This window comes from Megalobrama amblycephala, linkage group LG8 (assembly GCF_018812025.1).
Source record: "Megalobrama amblycephala isolate DHTTF-2021 linkage group LG8, ASM1881202v1, whole genome shotgun sequence".
Taxonomy (NCBI): Eukaryota; Metazoa; Chordata; class Actinopteri; order Cypriniformes; family Xenocyprididae; genus Megalobrama; species Megalobrama amblycephala.
The window spans coordinates 34806726-34822307 of NC_063051.1; the positions used below are offsets into that span (position 1 = coordinate 34806726).

At 38.4% G+C, this 15582-nt stretch overlaps 1 protein-coding gene across 6 annotated transcripts in view; it reads left to right on the plus strand.

The window, feature by feature from the left end:
* Positions 1–15582, plus strand: part of rbfox2 (RNA binding fox-1 homolog 2) — a 43324-nt gene that overhangs the window by 8133 nt on the left and 19609 nt on the right. For 5 of the 6 annotated variants that reach the window (XR_007186249.1, XM_048200855.1, XM_048200857.1 and 2 more), the window contains exons 2-5: positions 10014–10205; positions 10377–10532; positions 10816–10869; positions 12839–12931. Coding sequence is in view for 5 of the 6 variants with exons in the window: in XM_048200855.1 (XP_048056812.1) it covers positions 10014–10205; positions 10377–10532; positions 10816–10869; positions 12839–12931 (495 nt within the window). In the remaining variant the exon portion in view is untranslated. Of the gene's footprint in view, positions 1–938; positions 3141–10013; positions 10206–10376; positions 10533–10815; positions 10870–12838; positions 12932–15582 lie in introns of those variants that run through there. The other variant, XM_048200858.1, reaches the window with a different exon arrangement.

The following is a 15582-nucleotide window of genomic DNA, read 5'->3' on the forward strand; positions in this document are numbered from 1 at the left end:
TGAAAAAAATCACAGCTTTTGCGATTTCATAATCGCACTAAGCCAAATCACAATTTAATTTCGATTAAAGGTTCAATATGTAATATTTTTGCAAAAAAATATCCAAAAACCACTAGACCAGTGTTATATATTTTGTTCACTTGAGTACTTACAATATCCCAAATGTTTGCAACTATTTGTAAATCGTGAGAAAATTGCAATTTTAATCAAGGCTCCGGGACGTGTGAGGAGTCGCCTATCAAAAATGTTTTATTTTGTAGAAACCATGGAAACACCAAATACTCATTAATATTTACATGTTTTAATAGACAAGGGAACAACTGTTTTGATATATTTATAGACAGAAAACTAATTATTGTTATATAGCTCAACACGATTAGTCTTATAGTTTAAATATAATTCTCTTGATTTTTTGTGAGTACCATGCTTTACCATGCCTCAGAGAAAAACACTATTTTGTGAAGTAGCTAACATAGCATAATCAGATGCAGCTTTATTTTTAGTAACCGTAATACAGCATTTTCTCCATCATACAATACGTTTTAAAATGAATTGCATGCCATTTATCAACACAAGCCATCCAGCATTTAATATGATATTGTAAAATCGATCTGTCTTACTGCAGTGTGTAACAGTGTCTCACAGCAGCCGCCGAGCGAACACACAGAGTAACGTTATAACATCATTTTCAACACTCTCAAATGTATCTAATATGATAAACAGAGCTGCGTTACCTCATACTCATGACCGGAAAAGCGGTAGCGGCGCCGGCGACTGTGTCATAATAAAAGTCCCGCTGCTCGTGAGGCGTGTGTTGATCAATCGCTCGTTCAGCTCCACAACACTCGCTCCTGCTCTGCTTCACACTACAGGAACGTTAATAATCACATCCATGAACATGATTTCTTCCCGACTCCAATCCCTATTCTTTTGCACCGTCCGTTGAGGTGGAGACCACATGTCCCAAGATTCCGCGCTCAAACTTGGCCTCATCAAGCTACGCCTTTGTTTTGAATAGGCTTCTAGCGGACAAAATTATTACATACTGCACCTTTATTTGTGCATCCCTAATGCCAATTGAAAGGAGAGAAATGTTGGGTGTAAATTGCTGAATATCATTAAAACCTATTTGCATGTTTTCAATATTTTTGTGTAGTTGAATTTGCAACAAGCTAACAGCGAACTATCAATCAGTTATTAGTCAAGACTTCCCCATGAGCAGTGAGTGGAATTGAGCGCTCAGAATCGTTTGCATTGGAGGTCCTATAGATGACAGTTGTCCTTCCAGGTTAATTAACGTCCAGTACTCTGAACGAGTGTGTTCGTTCTCTCAGGTAGAACTGCTTCAACCTCGTCCACTGCTGAGCGCCCTTGATCTCGTATCTCAGTCCAGTAATTGATGTCATTTTGAGGGGCTTTTGCCCCCCAGGTTTAATTAAAGCCGTCATTATTCACAGATCTGCTGCTTAAATGGTTTCAATTGTGCAGTTGATCTCAATGCGAAAGTGACGCTTTATATTGGTGTCACACAAATGACCGTCTCTCTCTCCAGCTGGGCTGATGTCACGCCGCTGTTCGTTATGGAGGTCAATCACTCTGAAATACAGTATCAGCTCTTTCTGTACAACAGAACCGCTGTGTGACCTCGCGTATTCGCTAGATGCAATTTCCCAATCACAAATAATAAAAACGTACGTAATCTTGTGAATTTTATATTATTATGCAGAACCCTGCAGTTCCATCATGTTAGGAAACCCTTAAACTATGATGCTGTTTTCCATTGATACGGTTTCGTCGGTTCAGGTGAAGGTTGCATGTGAAGTTCATCATTGTCAACTACAACAGCTTAAAATGAATGCAGAAGAATTAAACGCTGATTATTGTCTCAGTGTTTTAGATTAGCATTGTAGATTACAGCAGCAGCTGTAGAGCGTGTGTGTGTGTGTGTGTGTGTTCAGATTGTTCAGTTAGTGTAGTTAATCTCACTCTTTATCTTCTTTTTCTCTCTGTAATCCCTCCATCCGTCTCTTTATCCATTTATCACCAGCCGTTCGACTGCGAGCTTCACATCTGCTCTATTTTCAGAGGTTTTGAGACGATTCAGTGTCTGTATTATCATCAATAATGTAATATAGTCTCTTGTGATGCCTAAAAATAAACGTGTGGCCAGTTGAACATCAATTAGGATTTGAGCATTTAATTGAAGTGAAATGATGATGATGATGATATTTAGTACTGAGAGCATAATTCCATTTGATGTGATTTTTACATGATTTAACTTCAGTTTAGTGGTCAAATCGGTTAATTAACTTTTCTAGGTCTGCTGCAATTGATTAATCGCTTGTTTGTGGTTATTTGATGTAATTGCAATTGAGATAACCGTAATAATTGTGCAGTTTAATTTTCAAATTTGCCATCCAAATAAGGGAAGTTTAAGTGCTTAAAGAAATGCCATCAAATGCATGATACTGAATGTACGTTTTCGGTGAAAGAATGTAAAAAAAACACTGTTATAAAGTACACAAAGATGGTCAAAGGTCTTCCTGCATGTGAAACGAAGGATTATGGGTTTAATCAGGCTGCATTACTTTATTATATTATAAAAAGATTATGTAAATTCATTTTTACAGCATGAAAGTAAATCATATGGACCCATTTTATTATAATTTTTATGTGCTTTTCCAAGTAAAAAACATTCAATGTAATGCAATCATTAATCGCAGTTATTTGTATGAAATTAATAGTCAGCACAAAATTCATGATCGCGACCTTTTATAAAAATTGTTTTTTGGATTTCTAATCGGGCAGTGAATAGAAGGCAAATATTATCTTTGAAAAGCCAAGATTGGTTTGTTTATCTTAAAAGAAAGTGCAGAGAGAGAGAGAGAGAGAGAGTGATATGGGAGGAGAGACGGAAGAGAGAGAGAGACAGCCGAGAGGGGGAGGAGACACACACACACGGACAGAAAGACAGACCGAGCGAGAGGAGGGGAATGAGAGAGGGAGATTTTGAATGTGTCAGACACTGTCAGAGGGATTGTGAGCGCTGACGTCTGAGAGCAGGAAACGCTGCCGTCGCTGTTGCTGTTGCCGTCGTGTTGAATAGGATGATGGGAGTCTTTTACCCTCCTGTGCGGCCGGTGAGTTTAATCATTCATGTTGCTGCATTTCCTGCCTGGAGAAATCGACACGCACAAGTGTAATTCACTCGTGCACGTGTGTGTGTGTGTGTGTGTGTGTGTGGGGCATAAAGCAGGTCTGATGGAGGTGAGGAAAGTCTCATGTGTTTCTCGTGTGTTTCTCCAGCTGTCTGTCTTGACTGAAGGGGCCAGGTGCTGGTGAACAGTTGTTCCTTCATCTGTCTGTCTGTCTGTCTCATCGTGTCTTCCTCTCTCTGGTCTCTCACACACATGCAGCTTCAGTATTAGCGATACAAATCAGTCTTTTATTAGTTAAAAGCAGTCTCTGTGTGTGTGTGTGTGTGTGTGTCATACCTTGGAATCTGTCTCTCTCTCTCTCTCTCTCTCTGTCCCTCCCCCTCTCCTGCTGTTTCCCGAGGGCTCGAGCAGCTGTTATCTCGGTGTTTTCCTTTAAAAGCAGGAATGAGATGGAGGGGGTGTAGAGAATGGAAATTGATTTTTAAAGGTGACGCTCAGGGAGGAGATGCATGTGTGTGTTTAGGTGAGGATCTGATGCAGTGGTTCAGACTGTAAAGCTCAGAACTGAAGCTCGTTCCTCCTGACCGAGGCTGGCTGAAGTATGTGGAGCTCCACCCAGCGTTTGCCCTGAAGGGTGGGAGAGACGCTTACCTGTCGCCTCATGATCTCACACGCTCGCTTTAGAAAGCCCGAACGGCTACCTTTGTTTTGCACAGAAATATAGGCCTATATTTCCCCTAAAACTCTTTTTGTTGACTTGTTTTGGACATCTGATACACATGCGGATCTGAATGAGGAGGACAGATGCTTGTTAAACGCACACAAACACCTTTCTTTCTGTTAAACTTATCTTAGCTTTAAATGCAAGTAGATTTTATTTGGCGAGATCTTCTTGAATGAGATCCTTACGGGAAACGTTTTAGGATTTTTATCATGTAATTTTAAATTGCATTGTGTAATTTTAATCTATTGTATTTTCTATTTCATTTTATTGTATTTTTTATAAGCAACTCTTGTGTAACTTGTAGGAAATGTACAACACGACTCTTGACATGGCGTAGAACCGCCCGCTCTAAGCGGGACTCGAACCCGGGTACGCTGGCATGGGAGTCGCGCCCTCTAACAGTTCAAGGGAGTGAGGTTTACATGCACAGCTCTTGCTAGCCTACGTCTGTTACAATGGCTTAAAAAATTTCCTCTACTTACCAAACAAACCCTAAAAGTATTTGCAAAAATGTTCCAGTCTGCCAGAAGCCAAACACACTAGTGGCTCCTAAATGAAATCCATTTGCCATCTTGTCATGAGCTGACCCAATGTCATGCTGCATGATTTCTGATTGTTGATGTCTTCGCTCGAGTGTCTGAACTGCACACAGGAATCGCAGTATGAGTCTTAAACATGAGAATATAGAGGTAGACACAACACAATCCCAGCTGGACATGCTGTCGATTACTGCAAGAAATAATTTTCCATCCAAATTTGCAAATTTAACTTGCATGCAAAATTGCAAAATATTGCATTAAACATTTGCAAATATTGCAGTGTTCCCAAGTGAACAACATCGTCACTTCCTGGGAAGTTGGTGCAAAATATCAGTAAAAAAAAAAAAGTAAAATCATAAATGAGTTCTGGAGGTAATTAAACCAAATCATTCTGATGACAGACTTTGGCTCAGGCGTTTCAGAACCACCAAACCAACATTTGAGATGCTGTGATGCGATTGGTCCACTGGTTAGTGCAGTTATCCAATTACAGCCTCTGCTGAGGCAAAGTCACATGAGTTTTTCATTGTGCATCGAGGGATTTATACAGTAATGTGTTTCCAGTCGTCTTATCGGATTATCCACCTCAATTGAGCACGTTTTTTATGTGCATGTTTTTTCCGTTATTTTTTTAATTAATGTGCATCTTCCCATCCAGCTTTTTTTAATGCAATATCCCAACATTTGCATAAATATATATGGGTAGAAATATAGCTAGTGAGAGGCTTCAACAAGATGGTATTAATTTCAACTTCTACATGTTTAACGTAAACATAGCAGTTTTCTTGGGTCAAACTACACATTAAGGAAATTGCATTACAGTAATGCATCACAAGAAGATTATTGACCCAGAAAACATGATTCACATTCCTGCTTTTAAAATCAACATGGCTGTTAGACATGACACATTACTGTACATGCATTTATAATCATCACAGACGTGTGTGTGATACAGCTTAACCCTGAATATTTGTTTAATGAGAGCGTTCGATCCGCATGACATCAGCACAAGCGATTCATGACAACATGAGACACAACACAGTATAAGACTGCGAGCAGAGATGTGTGTCATGAAACGTGTTTGCTATTCTTGGGTTGGTTTATCGGTGTGAGAGTTCAGAGGTAACGCCGCGGTCGAGAGCTCATGTTCTACACACAGCGGACAATAAACCCGGGTTTTGCTTGTCTGTCGGTGAAGCTCTGGCACAGAGTCGTTTTCTCTTTGTGTGTGTTGTGTAAAGGAGCAGTCCTCTATCCAAACTAGATCAACTCGTTTCCCGTTGGTGGCACATGTGCTTGAGGGTGGAGTGTGTGAGAGACAAACGTTCACACTCACACGTGTGTGTGTTTCTCTCAAACACGAGTGTTTGCAGGCTTTTATCTGGGCTGTTTTGGACCCACGAACCTTTGGACCCTACTGGACTCTGATTGGTCAGGAAAGAACGAACAGACACGCCCCCTAAAGAGAGCAAAGAGAGGGGTCAGGTTACAGTCGACCAATCAGTGTGCAGCTGTGGGCGGGTCCATCTGTAGTTTAGGCTGGTTTGAACAGAGCATTGCTTTATGCATCAGTGCAGGAGGGTTTCATCACTGTTTAACACGCTCGATTTCTACATTTGTTGTCATTTTAAGCCAGTTTGCTCATCTGGGCAGCTGCTTTTAAGTCACTTTTATTAGTGTCATTTATATACTATATTATATTATTAATTCATGTTTTGAATAATAGGACAACAGCACATTTGTCAAAAAGATGACTAGCGCTGTGATCCGTCATCTTCTTGTTGTTTTCTGCCACAAACACGCATCGATCTGTGTGTAACGACTCACTGAAGCGTCTGAATGTTCAGCGCGCAGCATTCTGATGTAGTGACTCGATACGTCGTCTATTGTCAGGAGTGATTGTGGCAGCTAATGATCAGAACGGCTGTGATCCGTTACAGTGGACGGCGCGACCCGTGGCACAGCTGCCATATATAACAGCGGCACGTTAGACAGATGCCAGCTGACCCGTAACTAAAGCCGCCAGTGTTTAGAAGCCCTCGCTCGGCTGAACACACGCTCACAGCGTTTATGACGAGCTTGAGAGAGTGTCTTCTGTGTCATAATTATATGGATTAATAAAGGCCTCTAGTACAACTGAAGGGAAATATGCATAATATGCATCTGCTGCAGTGAGTCTCAGTGTTTGTGCATCAGTTTTAGTGTGTCATGAGCCTGAACACACGGCTTGATTCTTGTCGACTGTACGATAATCAGAATCTGTGCCGTGTGAAGGAGGCTATGAAAAGAACAATCACACTTCACTGTATTGTGCAAAAATTACCATGCCATTATAAAGGCTTGTTCACACCAACAACAATAACTATATTAGCATCCGCACCAGATATCGTTCTGTTTAATAGAAGCACGCTGCAGTTTTGTCGTCTGCTGCTTTAAAGGGGACCCATAATGCTCCTTTCTCAAGATGTAATATAAGTGTCTCCAGAATGTGTGTGTGTGTGAAGTTTCAGCTCAAAATACCCCACAGATCATTTATTATAGCTTGTCAAATTTGAACAAAAACACGCCGTTTTTGTGTGTGTCCCTTTAAATGCAAATGAGCTGCTGCTCCCGGCCCCCTTTCCAGAAGAGGGCGGAGCTTTAACAGCTCAACAACAACAAAGCTGGAGAATCTCACACAGACAAAATGACGAAAGTGTTCAGCCTTACATTGTTCAAACCGGAGTCGACACTGATGGAGAGACTCAGGAAGAAGTTACAACTTTTAGACGTTTCTGAATGGTTAGTGGATAAATTGATGTAGTTGCTGTGGAGTTGATTCAACTCATCCACTAGCATGTGCCGTCATGTTCATCTTTTGTGCAAATCCACCGTTGAATTGACTGGCTATGGCGTTAGAACTGGTACACCGTTGTCACTTGTGAAAGCATAATATTAGAAGATCGCCTACGTCACTTGGGAAGTGAAATCGGAGCAGCTCGTTTTTTTTACATGCTTGCAGAGAAAGGCTTACCAAAACAAAGTTACTGGGTTGTCCTTTTTCACGTTTTCTGGGTTGGTAGATGCACCGGAGACCTGATTATAGCACTTAAAACATGGAAAAAGTCAGATTTTCATGATGTCCCCTTTAAATGCTTGAGTTTTTCAAAGTTTGGTGGATTCTGATTGGCTGTCAATGTTTTTATCGTTCATCAGCTGGAAAAAAAAATCACTCTGAAAGTGATTCCAATTGTTGTGTGATATTGTTTCCCTGTGTGATATTGTGATATTGTTTCCCTGTGCTGTTATAGTTATATTTACAACAATTAACGATCGTTATCGTTATCATCCTTGGCGTGAGCGGGCCTTAAGTCAGTAGGAGATTTTTCCTAAACAATCAACTTTAAAAACAACAAAGACACATTTGAAATTGAAATATTTTATAAAACAGATTCTGAATGGATTCTGTACATTCAATGCTTCAGGTTGATGCAAAACATTTGGAACAATATTATTTGCGGACATAGAAATGCCATAAACGAGTCCTCTAATGCTGCGGAGTTCTGAAATGTAGCTCATGAATGTTCCTTGTGCTTCACGGGAAGATCTCAGAGCTATAAATACCAGGGTGTCTTTCACTGCTTGTCTGTCTCTCTCCTCGTCCATGTCTCTCTCTCTCTCCGTCCTCATCCTGCTGCCATGTATGGAAGTGATGCTGGAGGAGGAATGCACACTTGACAGAACAGTGTTTTCCCTCTCTCTCTCTCTCTCTCTCTCTCTCTCTCTCTCTCTCTCTCTGCAGTGATGTCGTGCGTTTCTCAGAGAGATCATCAGTTTAGCTCAGAATCTCTCCAGAGGAGTTTCATCAACGGCTGAATATCATGAAATCACATTTCAGCACAAAATCAGTTAGATTTTGCATTAAGAAAATGGAGCCTGTTTTCCCCAATTCTTATTGTACTGCAAAAAAAAAACTCATTCATTAATGTAATGCAAGAATAACATGGTAGTATTTGTTATATTGTTGAATTTTTTTTAATACTGTAAATGCCATTAATAAAAAAAAACTAAATTTTCCTAAAATGTAACTTTTATTATTTATGCAAAATGTATTTAATTAAAAAAAGAAGCCTATTTTATACATTTAGCACATCCCCAATACTGTGGAAAAAAAAAAATACTTTCATTAATGCAAGAATAACATGGTAGAATGTTATATTGTTTAATTTATGCTGAATTTTTTTTTAATGCTCTAAATGCCATTAATAAAAAACCCTTAAAAGACTTTTATTAGTTTATGCAAAATGTATTTTTAATTAAAAAGGAAGCCTTTTGTTTTTTACATTTAGCACATCCCCAATACTGTAAAAAAAACTCACTTAAAACTTATATTGTTTAATTTATGCTGATTTAAAACATATTTGTGGGTCAAAGATGAAAAGGGGGTTGCAAGCATCAAAAAAGTGCAATACAGCTTTAAATTTAGTTTTTTCCCTGTACATTAGAATGTTTACTTTGATATTTTTCTGAGCAAAAATTAATCACCATCATATTTTTTTTTTACTATGATTTACAGAAGACACCCACTAAAATATCATTGTGTAAAAATATGTATCAAATCTTATTAGGCATATTTTAAAACATTAATTTTTTTGATGACATAATAAAATACTCCATTTAAGGATCACAGTGCAGCTCTCAAATGAATTGTAATCCAATTAATTTTAAAGTAATTTTAAAATCTTTATACTTTGCTAATATCCTTCAAAACAGTAGATTTTACCCATTTTTCAGCAAGACGTTTTTGTAAGGAAGTGAAAATCATTTAAAATATTTAGTATGATCACATATTCTTTTATATATTTGAATAATTACAGGTCAGAATAAGTATATTGTTTCATTTTTACATAAATATATTGTTATTCTAAATTACATTTTGCCAGAAAGGTGGGTAATATTGTCATTCTTCTCATAATTGCAATATTTTTAGTATTAGTCTGTATCATTAAAGTAGTTTCAATAATATTTTAATAATACAGTAAATGCATAATGCCACAATGTGAAAACCTAACTGTCCAAAAGTAGACTTTTATTCTCTTTATGCAAAATATAATCCCCCAACCCCTTGATTTTCATATGAGCTAAACGTGTTTTGATGGGATTCACTCAAATTATACGCATTAATCAGCCAGTGCATTAATACTGTTTAACTAAACGTGATATTTAGCGATTATCAAGATCACATTTTGTAGCTGATGTGGGAGTTTTGATCAGCAACTGCGTGCGTCGCGCTAGCTTCATCTGCGTGTCGTCATCTGTGCTAGCGTATGTGTCGGAGGCCCGTGCGCTAAATTATGCATGAGGGCCTCATTAATATTGAACAGCTGCCTCAATCCGCTTGTCACCAGAAAGAGAGAAACGTAATATCTCTGGCTTTTAGTGCCGTCATCTGTGAGAGGAATTCTTGCAGCACAGACGTTTCTCTCTCCATTCCAGTTGATTTCACTTTTCCTCTATTAAGCGAGCTGTTTTTCTTTTCTTTGCCGTCCGGTCGGTGGATCTCGGCCAGCCGGTCGATTAACCCCTGCCTGTCTGTCTGTCTCTCGTTTCCAGGGTTCACAGGACACGATGGGAGCTCAGGAGGGCGTCGTCACTCCGTTCTCCTCCTTCCCTCCCCCGCCGCCTCCTCCCCCTCAGAACGGCCTGGCGCTGGAGTTTGGGGGGGGCAGTATTTACCCCGCAGGGGGGCAGACCGAGGCCCCGGCAGGAGTCAGCAACACCTCCTCCTCTAACCCCAGCACTCAAGTAAGTGCTAAAGCTCTCCGGAGCAAATGGTGACATCTGATCACTCGCACCATTTGGGCAGCTGGAACAACAAACGTGTCGAACGACTTCCTGCCGCTCAGTCTCAAACCGTCGCAAACAATTGTGATTTTGTGTATTCATTCATATGATCTTTGTGTCTCTGTCTCTCAGCTGTCAGATGGGTCTCCTCAGGCAGAAGGTCAGTGTGTTTCTGCCGGCGGTTCGGGCAGTGAAGAGTCCTCAGAGGCCAAAGGAACCCCGAAACGGCTCCACGTTTCCAACATCCCCTTCCGCTTCAGAGACCCAGACCTGCGGCAGATGTTCGGGGTACTAGAGGCTTTTTAGGGTTTATTCATCAGATGATTTTAGAAACAACAAACTGTGACGTGTAAAAGGGCCAATTCTGCCCCCTGGTGACCGACATTGTTAAAGTGCTTGTTGTAAATGCAGCTCCTCTTTTATAATGGCATGACACAAACAGCTGTGGGAATGTTTATGTTGAGCATTCTCTCTCTCTCTCTCTCTCTCTCTGTGTGTGTGTGTGTGTGTGTGTGTGTGTGTGTGTGTGTTTTTTTTTTTTTTTTTTTTTTTTTTTTTTTTTTTTTTTTAGCAATTTGGAAAGATTCTTGATGTGGAGATCATTTTCAATGAGCGGGGCTCAAAGGTAAGAAACTGTTTTTAATCAAATGCATTTAAATATAATGTAGAATATAGTTAATACACTAAAGGAATGCTTCACCGAATTAAATAAATTCATAATTTACTCATCACAATTCTGTATGATGTTTAGGAATCAGAATGTAGTCGGATAGTGATTTGTAGGGCTGGGAAAAAAAATATTGATTTCTCGATTTTAATCAATTCTCATTTTTACAAACCGATTGATTCTTAAATCCCAAGAATCGATTAGTCTAGTCTGTTTTCAGTTGATGAATGAGCAGAATATGTAGCTCCTCCCATCCAATAAATCGCAATAATCTTTGTGCTTTGTTACTTTTGATATGAAGCAAAGTCTCAGATTTCAAATGACGTCCATCTTATTATGAGATTCAAAAAATAAATACCGTTTTGGCGCTGTTTAATGTGGCGTGACAGATCGCTTTAGCGCCTCAGTTAAAGAGAAGCATGTGATCATCCTCTCCTCCGCTTTAATACCAGTTACAGCGAAATAAACATGCATGAACATCTGAAGGTATGTTAGAATATACAGTACAACTTACTGAAATCCGTATCATGTCTCGTGTAATCGCTCAATCAGTGTTTCAACCTCGGAAAGACGTCAATAAAACAGGTTCAAAGTCACGTAACGTCACATTTACCTCAGAAAAACATATTCAGTGACCATAAACTCATTAGTCAGCTAGAAAAGTGACTCTAGAAAGCAGCATTCTGATAAATATAGCTATGCACCGTTACATATTCATTATAATGTTCTTCAATATTTAATGCATGTTTGAATAAATCAGTCATGATTTAAATGTTTATATTTCAAAAAACGAATTGGAGTAGAAATATTATTGTGTAATTCTAAACCTTATTTATTATAAAAAAAAAACATCATTGAGTGTAATATAAGTGTTTGTATATAAATAAGTTAATTTTAACCTGATATACTACATACAAATCGAATCACAAGCATGTGAATAGAAATTGAATCGAATTGTGAAAATTGTCAATACCCAGCCCTAGTGATTTGTACCACCAGCCTCCAAAAACAACTATATTATACACTGCGGTCTGTTGACATTTACCAGGGACTTGTAGCGATGTTCCCATCTAAAGTTGTGAATTTAATCAAGCACAAAATTGGAATATCACATAAAACATTTGCGAATAAAGCATTTTTTCCATTCCATGTGTGAACAAAATCGTCACTTACTAGAAAATTGGCACAAAATATCAACAATAAAAACATAAGTTGTCTCAATCGGGCTCTTTTCTCCTCCATCATAAATGAGTTTGTCTCAGAGCATCAGACGAAACACAATAAACGCTGTCATGTGATCTTGCGTTCGGATGCTGGTGTTTGGGAACACAATCGTGTGAGACGCTTCTGGAGGAATTAAACCAAATCCTTCTGATGAAACTTCGACTCAGGCATTTCAGAACCACCAAACCAACATTTGAGATGCTGTGTTGTGATTGGTCCGCTGGTTAGTCCAGTTATCCAGTTACTGTTTTTTGTTGCGCATCAAAGGATTTATTCGGTAAATGGTTTATGCACGTCGTCTTATAGGATTACAAATTATCTGCCTCAATTGAGTGCATTTTTAGAATTTATGCACATCTTGACTTTTCCATTTTTATCCCAAAATTCGCATAAAAATATCTCAAAGAACAACAAAAGCGCGTCATAGCAGTACATGTGACTCGTGTGTATATTCTGGGTGTTCTGAAGTCATATGATGCTTTTGTGTGAGAAACACAGAAATTTAAATGATTATTCTACTGTTATGATTTTGTTTTGGGATCTTATGTAAAAGAGCAGCATGAACTTCCTGCTAAACATCTCCTTTCGTGCTCTATTGAAAATCATACGGGTTTGGGGCATTTTTGGCTGAATTGTTCCTTTTAAGCTGAGTGTGTTTTCGAGGTCAGACGGTTCATGTCTGTTCCTCTCTGTCGTGGTCCAGGGTTTTGGTTTTGTGACGTTTGAGACCAGTGCAGATGCAGAGAAAGCGCGAGAGCGTCTCCACGGGACCATCGTGGAGGGACGAAAGATCGAGGTGAGTCTGTCTTTCTCCTTCTGATGTTCCCATTTCACATCTTAACTGACCTAATGTGTCCTGGAACTGCTCAAGATGCTCAGCTGTGTGTGTGTGTGTGTGTGTGTGTGTGTGTGGCATTATGGGAAATATGTGTGTGTGTGAGCTTAGCAATGCATGGTTGCATCTCTACTGCAGTCCACTATAGATTACTCTGCTGTTTTTGGATTGGTTGTTGTCTGGCTGAGTGTTGGTTATTAACAGCATGTGGTTATTTTCTGTTTGTTTGTTTTTTTTGAGTTCATCATGTTTTGTACTGAGCATGCTCACAGTTAGCCAATCACATGCGTGCGTTTGATGCTGTCTCTGTTTCTCCTGGTTTGAATGGCTTTTTTGTTCATAAAACATTTGCTTGGATTCTTAAGACACATGAGGACTGTCTGATGATTCTGAATGCTTTTCACAAATTTGGTGTTGTACCTTTTTTATGGCATTCGTGTGCATACTGTGAGAAAACGGCTCACCTTTCAGATGCTTGTGTACTTGTTTTTTAGTGCATTTGTAGATTTGTTCTGTGAATCTGGGAGATGAGAAGAAGCTTGTTGCTTGCTGTGTGTGTGTGTGTGTGTGTGAGTGGTCGAGTGCTGCATGGAGCCACGTGTGTTTCCCCTCGTGAGGCCCAGCGTGTTGCAGTGCTGGTTTCTGGGTGTTTTAATAGTTCTTGAACTCCTCCAGGGGTTTCCACCCTCCTGCATGATCTCTGAGACGGCTGCCTGTGTTTGTCTCTCATAGACTGGGGGAAATCATTCGGTTTGTTTTTTTTTAATTCTTTCTTTTTTGTCACTTCAGGTTAAGTCATTTTTATTTCTAAATTAATTGGGAAGTTTGTTTTAGGACTAATGGTAATGTTAGTGTGTAGATCAGGGGTGTCAAACTCCAATTTGCACAAAATGTTGCGTCATGTGGGTCGAATGTTTTCTTTTTTTCAGTGACCGTCGTCCAGTGCTGTATAACTGACCGCTCATCTGGGAAACCCGTTAATAAAGCTGCGTTCGTTCTGTCTCTCTGACGTCTCTACAAGTATGATCATAAAATAATGCAATATTTCACATCCATCTTATTTTTACATGGTAAGTAGCTGTTTATTAAGAGGATAATGTACAGTCAGCTGGGCATTATCGTAAAAGCTACTTCAAGGTAGTGTTAATTTCGTTAACAAAATCTGACAAAATATACCTTTTTTTCCATGACTAAGATGAGACGATGAAGAGACGATACCAACGTCATTAAATGATAACTGTGACTTTATCAACATGTAATATCGTTGATGAAAAAAGACAAGACTAAAATGTAGTTAAAATAAATACATAATCACTTTGTCTGAAAAAAAGGAGACAAAAATTACAGGCCGTTTTTAACGGGCCGCTACGAGCTTTCATGCCTACAGTTGCACGATTTCAAGAATTTCAAGAATCAAACCTTTTCAGTAATGAACTGTAATAAATCTAAACATGAATCTCGAATATTGTTTGCGATTGTGGTTGAATAAATGCAACCTCTGTGTGTGACAATAGAAAGTCTTTTCTGCAGTTGTTTTAATAGAAAAACACTAAAATAATTTGGAGTTATTGGATTTCTAGGAATTTTGCTGTTTTGAATTTTGAGAGAAGTTTCTTGTTTTACCAGTTTGGCCTATATGATAAATATTGTATAATAAACCAAGAAACTAGATGAGGTCAAATAAACCATGCATATGAGTTGACATTCTCTTGAATTGTGCTTATAGGTGAAAGTGCAATAATTCTGATGAAATGTAAAAATACAAACGCATTTATGCAACCTCTGTGTGACAAAAGAAAGTCTTTTCTGCAGTTGTTTTAATAGAAAAACATTAAGTAATTTGGAATTTTTGGATTACTAGGAATTTCACCGTTTAAAATTCTGAGAGAAGTTTCTTGTTTTACCAGTTTGGCCTATATGATAAATAGTGTATAATAAACCAAGAAACTAGATGAGGTCAAATAAAGCATGCATATGATTTGTGCTTAGAGCTGAAAGTGCAGTAATTCTGATGAAATGTAAAAATACATTTCTCAAATGACAACAATCGTTGTGATTATAATTTTGAGCAAAATAATCAGGATTATCAATTTAACCATTGTCCAGCATGATGAAAACTAGACTAAAATGCTTGGGAATTTAGTCGACTAAAACTGGACAAGGTTGACTAAATATTATAAAAATTAAAAAGTATATTTGACACAGGACTAAGACTAAATTAAAAAATAGCTGACAAAATGAACACTACTTCAGGGTTTATTTTGTGACTGACCGGCTGACTGTACATTATCACTTACTTAATAACCAGTACTGTGGTGAAACGAGATTTATTAATTCCATTCAAATCCCTTTTTAGTGTAAACAGACAATATTTGTACTTATGTTTAATTGATGTACAGTAGTCAACATTTGAAGTGGATCAAAACCTTTCATCACAAATGTTGACTACTATATTTAAAAAATATCTGAATGTATTTTATAATTTTTGTCTTGTAATATCTTATAGTTTTCTTATGTTTTCACCATGCATTAAAAAATAATAAAATGCATAAATACCAATTGTATTCACCAGAGGCCTTACATGTGAAATTCGTAAATATAAATCGAACAAC